General features: G+C 39.2%; 1 protein-coding gene across 5 annotated transcripts in view; it reads left to right on the plus strand.

The window, feature by feature from the left end:
* Positions 1-13,192, plus strand: part of LOC117405925 (ephrin type-A receptor 3) — a 105,643-nt gene that overhangs the window by 54,378 nt on the left and 38,073 nt on the right. For all 5 annotated transcript variants that reach the window (XM_059030317.1, XM_059030315.1, XM_059030316.1 and 2 more), the window contains exon 4: positions 12,478-12,633. In XM_059030317.1, the coding sequence (XP_058886300.1) occupies positions 12,478-12,633 (156 nt within the window). The remainder of the gene's footprint in view (positions 1-12,477; positions 12,634-13,192) is intronic.

Below are 13,192 nucleotides of genomic sequence, written 5' to 3' on the forward strand. Positions count from 1 at the left end.
TGTGAATCTGAACAAGAGGAATACATCAGTTATAATAACTCTGATACTTAATACCCATACTAAGCTTCTCTTTAAGAAGGAGACATTTCTGTTCAGAATTAAAGATGTGCTTCACGCTAAATCAGTGAATGTGCTACGTAAGGAGCTCTTCCAGAGGTAAACCGAGATGCTTGAAGTGCAATATTGCATGAGCCGATGTTCAAGGATCATTTGCAACACCGTATAGGCTTCTCGCTCACTGACAGAGAAAAGAAAGAAAACTTTCCGACTCGCGTCAGTGGAACTGTCCCCTGATTTATGTGGTGTGCCAGCTTGGCATAATATATGAAAATGGCTGCACATTCCAACTGAACTACCTCCCCTTGGGTTTCAAGTATTCTGAGAGAGTTTAGCACACTCCAACTGAACTGCTCCCTCCTCTGGTTTCATGTATTCTGAGAGAGTTTAGCACACTCCAACTGAACTGCTCCCTCCTCTGGTTTCATGTTTTCTGAGAGAGTTTAGCACACTCCAACTGAACTGCTCCCTCCTCTGGTTTCATGTATTCTGAGAGAGTTTAGGCAGCTCTTCCTGACAGCCTAAAAATGCTCGGTCGCTGGAGATGAATGAGAGATGGCTGGCAGCCAAACCTTAACAAATGGGCTGACATCCTAACTGAGCCATCCCCTGCTAGCTTTGATTGATTTTCAAGGGCCCACTGCGATCACCGGAGTTGCTGTGGCAGCACTGCACAGCAAATTTAAATACACCCTCCCACCCCCTGACTTTCCTCAAAACTAAGAAAGATACTGCACCAAATAAACACTGCGCTGCTCAGAATACGTTATCCATCAGTGATGCACAGGAGGCTGTCAGTGGGAGATGACACTCATGTGCTGTGTGTTTTCAGTCATGGATTAATGGGGGCTGTAACTACAACACTGTCTATTGGTTTGTTTTGTTGTGTTGGCTGTGCATTTCAAAGGAAGGCACGTCCAATAATACTCTTTGACTGTTATCAGTAAGAGGAACTTTCTTCACCTCTATAGTTTCCACTTCTCACCAGAAGAAAATAACTTTGTGTTATCGAAAGTTAGTGTATTATTCTGAAAACTGTTGCAATATATTTCTTTAAATGAAATGCACAGTACAGTATTATGTTCAGGCTTTGTTGTTAAAAGTTGTTTAGCAGCAGAAACATCAGAGGTTGCCTTTTGTACCAGATGGGTTTTGAAGTGGCAAACATTTCTAATGAAAGGAAACAGGGTTAGTAGACAGAGAGCTGCAGACCCCCCAGTATTTGGGATGTTGCCCAACGTAAATTCAAGCAATGACCTATTTTAGCAGATTTTAAATCAGGTTTGTTTTTACCCAAGCACCTACTCTGGTTATTGCTGACAAGTGTGGAGCCCTAGAAAAGGCTTTGTCTGTGACCTGACCTTCCCTGGAGTTGCAGGCTATGCTGTTGCCAGGAGAACTAGTGCACTCATTTATGTGCAAACCAGCTGAAAACAATTGGGTACTTGACTGGAATCCCCAAGGGCACGTAAGATACTGGAAAGAGGAATGCACTTATTCTACAGCTAGCGGTGGATGCATTTTAACATTTTAAACACAGTTGTGGAGATTCACACAAAAAGAGAACCCCATTCACAAAGCTTTCAGTTTGTGTTTTTAGTTTTTTTTTTTTTTTGGTATACATGGAGAAGTTTCATGCAAAACAGTACACCTTGCTCTTGTGCTGACACATATTTCAGCACAACAGAATAGTAGATTCCAAATGCCTAGTGATGTCAGAGGTGACAATCACAGAACAGTCAATAACTAGAGAGTGAGAGATCAGAAAAGGGGAGGCAGAAACTTATGATCTGAGTATTGGTGAGACCATATGGCCATTTGCTAAATTTTACCGATTCATTTTGGATTTCTGCAATTTGTGATTCATCCGGAGAAGTGTCATCTAACAATGACATCTAACTTATTTTACACCTTGAAATGTGCACTTAATTAGCTAAACTGTAAATGTTTGAACTGTTTTTTTAGTGAAGGATGTACAATACATCATAGAGACCATAAATAACTTTGATTGCCAGAGAACAGCAGCCTTTGGTAGTCATGGTGCCCTATGGTTTTACAATGATACGTTTTCATTAAAGTACAAAGGGGCAAAATCCCCTCCAGCACCCTGATCTGTGCAACAATCACAGGTGAACTATGCAGCTGAGGTCACACCACTTTCACAATAGCCAGAAACAGGTCATCAGTATTGTACAGTGTTTACTGGTGTTGTTTCGCTGTGTTTCTCATTGAAAATAAATCAGGGCTTATCAGACTCAAGCCTCACAATATGCCTCAATTACAGTGGACAAAACAATTCCGAAACCCTTGGCTGACCTCTTCCTTTCTTACTCATTGGCTAAGATTTATCAGTGGCAACAAATTATGTGTGGTCCACCCCCATCTTTTGAGCAGAGCAGTGAGAAAAGCAGAGAAAGGAGCAGATGAAACAAGGTTATACAAATGGCAGGATTGGGGATTAGGTGGTGGGCAAACTCAGCCACCCATTGTTAGGCTGCAGTTTGTAATGAGTTGGTGCTGTACAGTATCATACCATGAAATGCGTGTGTGCAAGCGGTAATGGCAGTGGAAAGCTTGATGGACATTGCATGTCTACAGTCTGTGTTCAGTTTGACTTTCTGACACTCGATTTGTTTAAGCTGCCGATCGCATAAAACCATTTTAAGCAAAGGGAAATAAAAACTGGGATAAAAAGCAATGCATTTGTGATAACTAACAGTAAAAAGTACTGTATATCTAACATGGACAACAATATGGTTTGCTGTTAATACAGTTAAAATGTAGATATTGAGAAAATAATTTCATAAGAAGCACATATGGTGACATTTTCAAAGAAGGTGCATTGCCCCTTTAAGAGAGCAGAAACCTCTTGTGTTATTTCAAAATCAAGTAATCGCTTTACTATGTGCAAATATTTTCCCAGGACTTCTTGCTGTCATGCATGTGCCATTCTGTGCTGGCAGCCCTTTAAACATGTGCTGAGAGCCAACATTGAAAACACACATGCAGTCGAGAACAGTCAGTGGCATGCATGCACGACAGCCAAGTAAGAATGACTGGGGGATGGCACTGGAAGGTGATCAGCTTTCTAGAAGAGGGGTAGTGCAAGGTGTTGAGCACAGTTTGGAGCCTGCAGGGATCCTCAGCTGTTTGGACTTGGTATGGTGGAAATCTCTTCTGTGTTTTATAGCTGTAATGTTGAGAGGCAGCTGCTTTAAAAGATAGGAGAAGCTGTATTACACCACAGAGTCGACTGGCAGGCAACAGATATTACTTTGATAGAGTCACTGGGAACACTGACACAAATAATTTACTTTATAGATTTCTTGTTAAGTTTGAACCTTGGTATTGGAGTAGAATAAATGCAGAAGGTGGGTGGTGCCCATTTTACTACTAGTTATTATTATTATTGTAAAAGTGCATTTTGAATGCAGTACACAGACCTGTTATGGATGTTTACTGTATTAGAAGTCATATCGCTGCACTGAATATTTTTAGAATATATTTTTTTTGTGAGGGAAGGTGAAACATGCCATTTAAATATAATTATGTTAGAGCCTAACCTGTGGAAGACAAGGATGTCGACGGTGGTGCGATAGAATACCTCACTGCGCTCACAAGTGAAACGAGTTTCATCAGAGACAAGAATGAGTTGTCCTTAGTAAGGACAGTTGTGAGAGTCGTGACCCAGAGTTTTCAATTGTTCAGCTCAGCGGGGTGCTCAAAAGCTGCTCTCCGCACCAAGCTGTGTGTAGAAAACATTGTATTCGATTCGTTCACTCGCATGGCTTGGCCTGTCGGAAGCCCTGCACTGGATTTTAGTTGCTCTAATGAACGATCAGGTTTTAAGACACTGATACAGATGTGTTGCATGTGCGACCAGAACCACAGCTGTTCTGGGACGTGTGAAACACCCTGTATTTACTGGGAAGGATTGATGAGCCTGTTTCGGGTCCTCAGATTGTAATTTAAGCCATGTTTCCACCCTATTTTTAGCAGCATGTTGCATTATATGCAGAAGTCAGGACACAGCCTATGTTTGTTTCCTATAGTTTTACTGCAGGTGCACAATGCAGCTGTCTACACTGGCTGCGTTCCATTATATGATGAGTAGCAACGCTGGGGCTAGTGTTGATTGGCTGGTGCCACACACAGTACTGTAAATGCAATGTAGTGTATCCAAACCTGTCGGCCCCCTCAGTAAAGTTATTATATTTGCTGTTAGCCCTTAAGTGTCTCTTGTCGACAGCCGAGGCTGCGATTGAGGAGGGGGCGGCTCGCTGCATTCCCCAAAGACAGGCAAGGTGTTTCATTTTCAAGTGCTGCTTGGTGAGAAGGAAACGCAATGGAAATGGCAAATGAATTGAGAGACTTGGGGAAGTGGCTCTCTCTGTCAGCCTTCAAGAGGGAGAACGGACTCACAAGCAATCACTGCAAACATCTCATACCCACTGCTTGCTTCTCTGGGGTTTAGGTTGGAATGATCAGGCTATTATTTACTGTTAGGTTTGCTTGCACAGTTTCTCTGAGAGAGAGAGAGAAAGAGAGAGAGAGAGAGAGAGAGAGAGAGAGAGAGAGAGAGAGAGAGAGAGAGAGAGAGAGAGAGAGATTTAGGAACACACCTACTCCTCTGCTGTACAAGTTACAAGTTTAGTATAAGAAAGCTATTCTTACATGAAAATATTGATTCAAGATATTGGCAAAGGGTTTTATTTAAATTAAGTGTGTGAATTTGTTAGCCATAGTTGTAAATTGAATGTAGCCAGCCCTACAGCGCCATGGGATGTTGTCCATAGACTTATCTGGAGGACCTCTTACTCTAAACACCATGCTTGATCACAGGGACAGGTCCCCCTACTGGACCATCAGCACCCCTGGCTTGTACACAAAGGCACATACCATACAATACTAATTCTAAACTCATTCTAATACTTCTTGTGACGATACTGCCCAATGGTGCAGCTGTAGCTGCAGTTGATAGTCATAATTTGTCATTGGGTTTATATATGATGTGGAAACTTTGCCAGTTAACGGGGAGGAAAGAATATTGAAGGTTAATATAATTTTGATAAAACGAGTGCAGCCTAGCTCGATATTGTCATTAAGATTAAACTAATCTATAATAATCTATACTAATATACACGTCCCCATGTTAAGCTCTGTAAGTAAGTTAGTTTTAGTATAAGAATAATAAATATAGAATAAATATTATATCTTAATGCTATCGTAATCCTTACATTAAAACTCCTACATGCTGTAAAAGATTAATTCTCCAGGGACTATACATCATGAGCAAGTACTGTTTAACACAGAGAGTTCACAGCACCACATTCTGGAACTGGGAAGTATAAAACCTTTGAATTTTTTTTTTCAGTGAAAATCGCTTAACTAATTGCTTCTAAATTCTCCTGCTATCGCAAAAATTTTAAACTGTGTTTGTTACCATTCAGTACATTCTTAATTGAAACCACATGCTTACTACCCCTCAGGTAAATGTGATTGAATTCCGGCTTTGAAAATGGAAATAATGAAAGCTGTTAATGCAGTGCATTTTGTCTTGAATCCACCCCTGGAACCTTTACATGACATCGTAAGGCTGTCAGTTTCACCACCACAGCTGAGGTTAGAGCACCCCCTACTGGCGTGACGGTTATGACTGTTGCAATGACTCTCCTGTAGCACTCAGCCTTTCTATAAGGTCTCCCATCCTAGTTCTGACAAGACCTACCTCTACTCAGCTCCTGAAATCAAACCACATCCACAACCTACCTCTCTTCTAGTCAGCAGCCACTTTCTGTTTGTTAGGCACCTTCTCTTTTGTATGTTCTATCCCTTTTTCTCAAGGACAGATGGAAGCAGATTGGGCACAGTTGAAATCAGTTCTGGGATTCCCCCAGGACAGAACTCCTGTGTACAGATAATCGTGATGCGTGCAGGTCACGGCCATTAAACAAATGACAGGAGCTGTTTCTCTTGAGCGGGTGGAATTGTGACTGCAGCTAATTATAACGAATGTTATTGAAACAGAGGTCACAGTGAGGGAGAGTAGCAATACCATGGACATCTGGCAAATACAGTAGAACTGCCATCCAACTAGGAAACATATTCATTAATGCTGTACTTCTTTAGTGTATCATATGAGTGCTTTCATACTACTGAAAAACACATGCAAATATATATTTTGAGCACAATGTTTGAAATCCTTCTGTTGTTGGCAGCAAGATGATGCAATTTAATATATTATGTGTTAACCTTCTGATTTGATGCTTGCATAGCACACAGTGATGCTTGCTGACAAGTGGTGCCTTTTACCGTACAGTATATACTATTCAGTCAATTACATGGCACACAACATGGTCCAGCGCCTTTGAATACGTTTGCCTTGTACGTTTGCCTTGTATGTTTTTTGTAATATTTCTAATATAAAAGTACAGTATAGTTATATAGTTGTAGTGCATCTAAAATGCATTTCGGATGCACTGCACTTAATACTATATTGTATATCCCGCACAAGTTGAAATAGCACAACAACTTCTTAGCATTGGCACACTAAAGCCAAAAAAGACTAATTGCGAAATCTGATGCATTGATTTGAATGTAAAAGGGGGTAATCATGTGCACACATATAGCCCAGCAGCAGCTTCAGGATAGACAATAGGAAGCTCATGCCTCGGCTGTAAACAGTCCCCAGTCCATCCATCCTGTTACAATGCTAATATTCAGTTCCTGTCTGTTCTAGTCCAACAGGAGTTCTGGCTCACAGCTCTGTGATCCATGTATAACAGTGAGGAATGGGGGTCCCTCCTGGAGCAGGCTCTGTGATCCATGTATAACAGTGAGGAATGGGGGTCCCTCCTGGAGCAGGCAAATCTCATTGCCTTCCGAGTCAGGGAAATAAAAAATGAAGCCTCCTCGGCCTTGTAGGAGAGAACAGGGCTGTGCCGGCCCCTCGAATAGCACAGGACAAGAAAGCAATCTGTTTAGTCAACACACTGGCTGAGCCAGCAGGCCATTAGTTTGTGTTTACTACAGGGGCCAGGCATATTAGCAGCATGCCTCAGTACTAAAACATCCTTTTCTCCTGAAATTTTGGTTTTTACATTTAGACTGAATTCCCATTGAAATGAGACAGATACCACTCCAATCAGGGCTGATTTCCTCTCTCTGACACACAAGTGCATTCATAGATTAGAAAAGGCTTGTTTGCTTGAAACGGCACAGATTAAGGCCGTCTAGACTGTCCTATTAGCTTGTTAATTAATTGCACTGGTGGGTTGCCACCTGGTCTGTAATTCCAGGAACGGGTCAATATTTGTAGACAAAAATCTAGTTTTCCTGATCTTGATTTTGTTCTGTATATTCAAATGTATTTTAATAGAGAAAGCACTTGGCTTGGCTTTAATGTGGAGGAGTTTTTAAGGCAACCCCAACTCTGCTCATGTCTCCCATTAGCTGACCTGCAAGAGGTTTGTTCCAGACTTATAAATGACAGTTTGAACCCGATCTCTTGGTTACTCAGGACATTTAATAAAAAATGCAAGGGGATTGCTCTGCTTCCTGACCCTGTGGTTTTTTTATTGAGCCATTATTATTGCTGGTACTGGAGAAAAGGTTTCTTATGATTCAAAACAACATTGGCACGTCTTCTGTGCGTGATAGGGTTTTGAATAGGATTTCAAGTTGAAACAGATGTTGAAGGGTACCCTCTGGAACACCATGTAGAGTTCCTGTGCTATCCATGCTTATTAGCACCAGTAACAGTCTTTTTATTAACAGTATAAGCCAAATAGAAACAACGTTTGTTTGGATGCTAATCCAGCATTAAACTATGCAAGATGTTCTAGGAAAGATGTGCAAGTCACATCTGGATTGGGGATCTGTCATTTGAAATGGTCTGGTTTGCTATTTTGGGAAAAGGCCCGACAGAAGCTAGATATTCATCACTGCGTATGCAGTCTTTAATGATAGTAACCCACACAGACATGCATTGCGGTTTATCAAGTGATAGTAAGGCCTGGATCTTTTTAACTCTTTACATGTACTGTAACAGAAAGAACGTTTCCATGAATAAGCATAACAAATATATATAATGACAAAATCTATTGTATATAATCTTGTACCCTTTAATTGACTAAATCTATTGTATACAGTCAGCACTCACATATCCGACCCTATAAGATTTTGACTTCAGTGACGGTTAAACGAGTGTGATGCATATCTGATTATTTCATTTTGGCCCGTTACAACCCTTGTCCGTTTTTTCAGGGAACACAAAAAAGATACAATGTAAAAATACATAGCTGAAAGGACGGTGTTTTAAAATAAGTAGGCTTCCATTTATATGTACTGTAATTGGTTTTGTTGGTACAGTACTATATTTTCAACAAAATAAGTATTTTAATTCAGAACGATATGCTTCTGAAAATATCTCTTGTCAAAAGAGACGACTGTGGACACGTAGAATGTAATACAGTAGATACTTTTAAATCCGGTACATACTATAGCAGTATGTAAAATTCCCCATTAAAAACCCAACAACAGATAATCATGCAGCTTACTCCTGAATTGTACTAAAGTTATTTGGGACTGCAACTTAAGTTTAGACTGTAATTCATTCCAAGACCATGGAAGACAATAAGTAAATTATCTTTTAGCAACCTCAGTACACACTTTAGGAACTGTAAAATACAAACATGAATGTGATCTAAGACTGTAGTTACTACAAGTGACTGTAAAGTATTCATTTATGTATGGAGGTAGCTTACATAGAATAGCCTTGTATAAAAAAATATACCAGTGCTTCAACCTTCACAATGCCAAAGAGGTCCAGCGCTTCTGAAAATATCTCTTGTCAAAAGAGACGACTGTGGACACGTAGAATGTAATACAGTAGATACTTTTAAATCCGGTACATACTATAGCAGTATGTAAAATTCCCCATTAAAAACCCAACAACAGATAATCATGCAGCTTACTCCTGAATTGTACTAAAGTTATTTGGGACTGCAACTTAAGTTTAGACTGTAATTCATTCCAAGACCATGGAGGACAATAAGTAAATTATCTTTTAGCAACCTCAGTACACACTTTAGGAACTGTAAAATACAAACATGAATGTGATCTAAGACTGTAGTTACTACAAGTGACTGTAAAGTATTCATTTATGTATGGAGGTAGCTTACATAGAATAGCCTTGTATAAAAAAATATACCAGTGCTTCAACCTTCACAATGCCAAAGAGGTCCAGCCAACCAAACCATATAACACACAATGATGAGTGCTGTAACTTGAATTAGTAATATATCTCAAGGCATGATATATGGGATCCAATTTGCTTAATGTTAAGGGTGATGCAGACATATAGACTGTGTCACCATAATCAATTTGTGGTAGAAATATACAAGTAATTAGCCTTTTTTTTGTAACTACAGAAAAACACGATTTGAAAACCATGAATCATGAATTTCAATTTTTTTGTAAGATGTTCAATATGAACCTTGAAATTGAGATTACTGTCTAGCCAAATACCCAGATACTTATAGTTGTCAACCAACTCAATGGCTTAGTTATCTAAAGTAGAGCAGAGAATATAATAGCTTTTGTCTTACTAGAGTTTAAAATAAGCTTTAGCTTAATTAAAGCTCATTGAATGGAGTCAAAATTAGATTGCACATTTTTAATTGCCAAAGAAGGAGAGGGATTACATGAACATAAAATGGTATCATCTGCATAGTGATGGGACTCACAGTATCTAATGTTGTCACCGATATTATTAATATATAGAATATATTATATTACATATTATATTGATCCTTGAGGAACACCCTTATTTAACAAAACAGGATTTGACATCAGATTTGCATGTTCAACAATCTATGATCTATTAGTAAGGTAAGTGCATTAATTTGTTATGTCTATATATATATATATATATATATATATATATATATAATGGGGATTGATTTTATTCTTAATACAGGGTGGTAAAATGCGACTGACGTGTATCTGGGTAACGGATATCCGAGTGCTGACTGTATAATCTTTGACCCTTTCATTGAAATTGATTTCAATAGAATGTGATTGCATAGCAGCTCTACTGACAAATACTGTTAGTATGATGGGAATGTGGAATCTGAACAGGATGCAGTCACTTTTTTAGAAAATAAAGTGTACACATCATATGGCAATGGTTTACAAAAGAGCTGAAACCATGTGACATGCCAAGTGCCATGCCAACTGTGTCCTATAGGTGTAGAACAGTTAGCTGGTTGTTGTACGGCATAAAAATGAGAGAAAACAAAGATTTAGTTTTGCAAGATAGTGGGTGCAAAGTATTTAACAGTTTACATAACCCGTTTGTTGGTTGAAGCGTGGGAAATCAGGCAGGTCCATTATTTTTCTGTTTGACATGGAAGGAACGAGTTAAGCCTTTTGGATGAACCACTGTTTTTAGATGTATACATTGTTTGTGGGACTAAACAACGTGAATGTTTCAGTTTGGGCCATTATCATCACATTGAAGAGGGGGTGCAGACACTTGAATTATGAATGTGACGGAGCAGTATGGATAGCAGTTATGAAAGCTTTTAATTTGGTTGGTGTTTTGCAGCACAAAGCATGGGTTATAGCACTTTCACCCTGGCGTATTGATTATTGCATGATCTGAACTTTGTACTGTATTGCCATCCCTTGAGAAGAAAAAACTGAATTACATGGTAGACTTTGAGGATACTGTTACTTAAGCAATTATTTTGAACAGGGCAGGGTGAATTATTCCTTTTATTTAGGTCTGTGTATCAAACACTGAGATCATTGGTATTATATAGCATGAATCTATTTTTACTGTATCTCATGACTCCCCTTGAAAGAGATTGATCTGCACTGTACAATAAAATTATAGCGAGATTATTATGACAGGTGAACATTCCTATACATTCCCAAGCAATTGAATTGATTACAAAAGTCATAGTCTTAGGATCTGGGAAGTTTGGTTAATAGTAAATGATCATATTATTATTATTATTATTATTATTATTATTATTATTATTATTATTATTATTATTATTATTACTACTACTACACTTCAGACTGTAATTAACAAGGATTTAAATGTTCAGTTCTCGGCGTACACTTGGGGTATCTCACACCTTTCTCTGCCAGGCTATGTGAGAACCACTTTCTCAAGTCCAATGATAGAAATGTTCAATCAATAAGTACATGTTTGAGGAATGAAAATAGACACAACTAGAAATGTACTAAAAAACAATTATTTTTAATATGTTTTTTGCAAGGTATTGTTTTAAAAATGATTGTTCAATGCATATATATATATATGGAAACTTTAATACATTTTAAGGGAAAGACACCGTTTGACAGCACCACCATATAATGTGTTTTGTATTAGCGCAGTGTTAGTCATTTTGCTAAGGAAATGGAGAGCTGCATTTGATGTCCTGGAGTATACAGTAAAACCAGCAGCTGGTATGTGTGAGCTACATTTCTTACTGCCCCGGGGCAGGGCCTCCTGAGACACTGTGCTAATTTCCAATTATTATATTGTAGATATCCACTCGATACTAGCCCCTACGAGTCTTTGATCCACTTGTGTATTACATTCTCTTAGGAAAAATACTGCTTTTATAATTTAAGACGTGCAAGCAGTAACAGAAGGTTGAAGGGCAAGTATTCTTGAACTTCGGTAGATTGTGGATTTGAGGCCGACTGTAGGTTTTGGTTCAAAGCCAAAATGTAGATTTGAATCAAGTATTCCTGGGTAGTCTGTCTCAAGGGTTTTTAAATCCTACTTGCGTTAAGCAGTCCTTCGAATGAGACGTAAAACCAAGGTTTTATTGTAAGTGACTCAGCAGCAGCTGTTGATGCATAGTTCACCCCCTAGTTGAAGAAGAAGAAGAAGAAGAAGAAGAAGAAGAAGAAGAAGAAGAAGAAGAAGAAGAAGAAAGAAATCACCCTGGGAGATAACAGCCTGTGGTCCAGTCCCATACTGTAGCTCTGCTTGAAGGCATATAGACATCCCCAGCTGAACAAGCCTTCTGACATTCAGCAGTCAACGCTGGGTTGCTACTTTCTTCCCCAGGGCAATGAAGTAGAATTGGACAAAAACATATAAAAAGGCACAAATTGCCTGGTTGTGTTTCTACAGTACATACTTTAATGACCATGATCCATGGTTACAATATTACATTTATTACACATGATTACATATTTTGGTGCTGTAACAAAATAAATCTGCTTTGCTTACATTATTCATTGAGAATTGATGATGGTTCCCTTGTGAACTCTCTCCCCACACACATTTTCCACTGACCCTTTGAAAAATGGCCATGCATGTGGTTATAAAATGTACTCAATCAACCAAAACTCTGTCCCTCACACAGTCCTTTTGTGCTTGTTATTTTTCAGACTGCAGACCCGGATTCTACAAATCTCTCCCTGGGAACGCAAAGTGTGCAAAGTGTCCTCCACACAGCTACACCCACCAGGAGGGATCTGTGCACTGCAGCTGCGAGAAACACTACTTCCGCGCAGAGAAGGACCCAGTCTCCATGGCCTGCACCAGTACGTATTGCATAATGGACTGTAGTAGTCATCTGTTATAAATGCCAGAGGCACACTGCTCCCTTTCACTGCTCCTGAAGCCATTCACACTGGCTCTATCCAATAAGCCCTGTATGAAATCACACCAGCAGGACAGTGAATATAGCACTCGCGTGCCTCATACAGAAACACATTAATCACTGTCCCTTTCATTGGTACTGCTAAGGTGAAAATGGGAACATGTCGTTATAGTTGGATATGAATTGCACACCTAATAGGGATGTAGTCAAGAGTCTGACACAAGGTATAGAGGTATTGGAGTATGTTTGTGTGTATGTGTTTTAATACTAAACTGACAATTTTCTGATATCTATCATAGTTGTCATTGCTACAAATGAATTAGAATACTTTATGAATATATGTGAACATGCCCTGTATAAGTAAGCCTGTGTCTGCAAGTATCTGAGCTAACTTCACCAGGTCTTCATCTCAAGACCATTAAACTATTCAAAATGCATGTACAGTATATACTGAAAGCTAGACATCCTTTACCTAGTGGCACTGGCCTCGCCTTCCAAGA

Source organism: Acipenser ruthenus, chromosome 9 (assembly GCF_902713425.1).
Source record: "Acipenser ruthenus chromosome 9, fAciRut3.2 maternal haplotype, whole genome shotgun sequence".
Lineage (NCBI taxonomy): Eukaryota > Metazoa > Chordata > Actinopteri > Acipenseriformes > Acipenseridae > Acipenser > Acipenser ruthenus.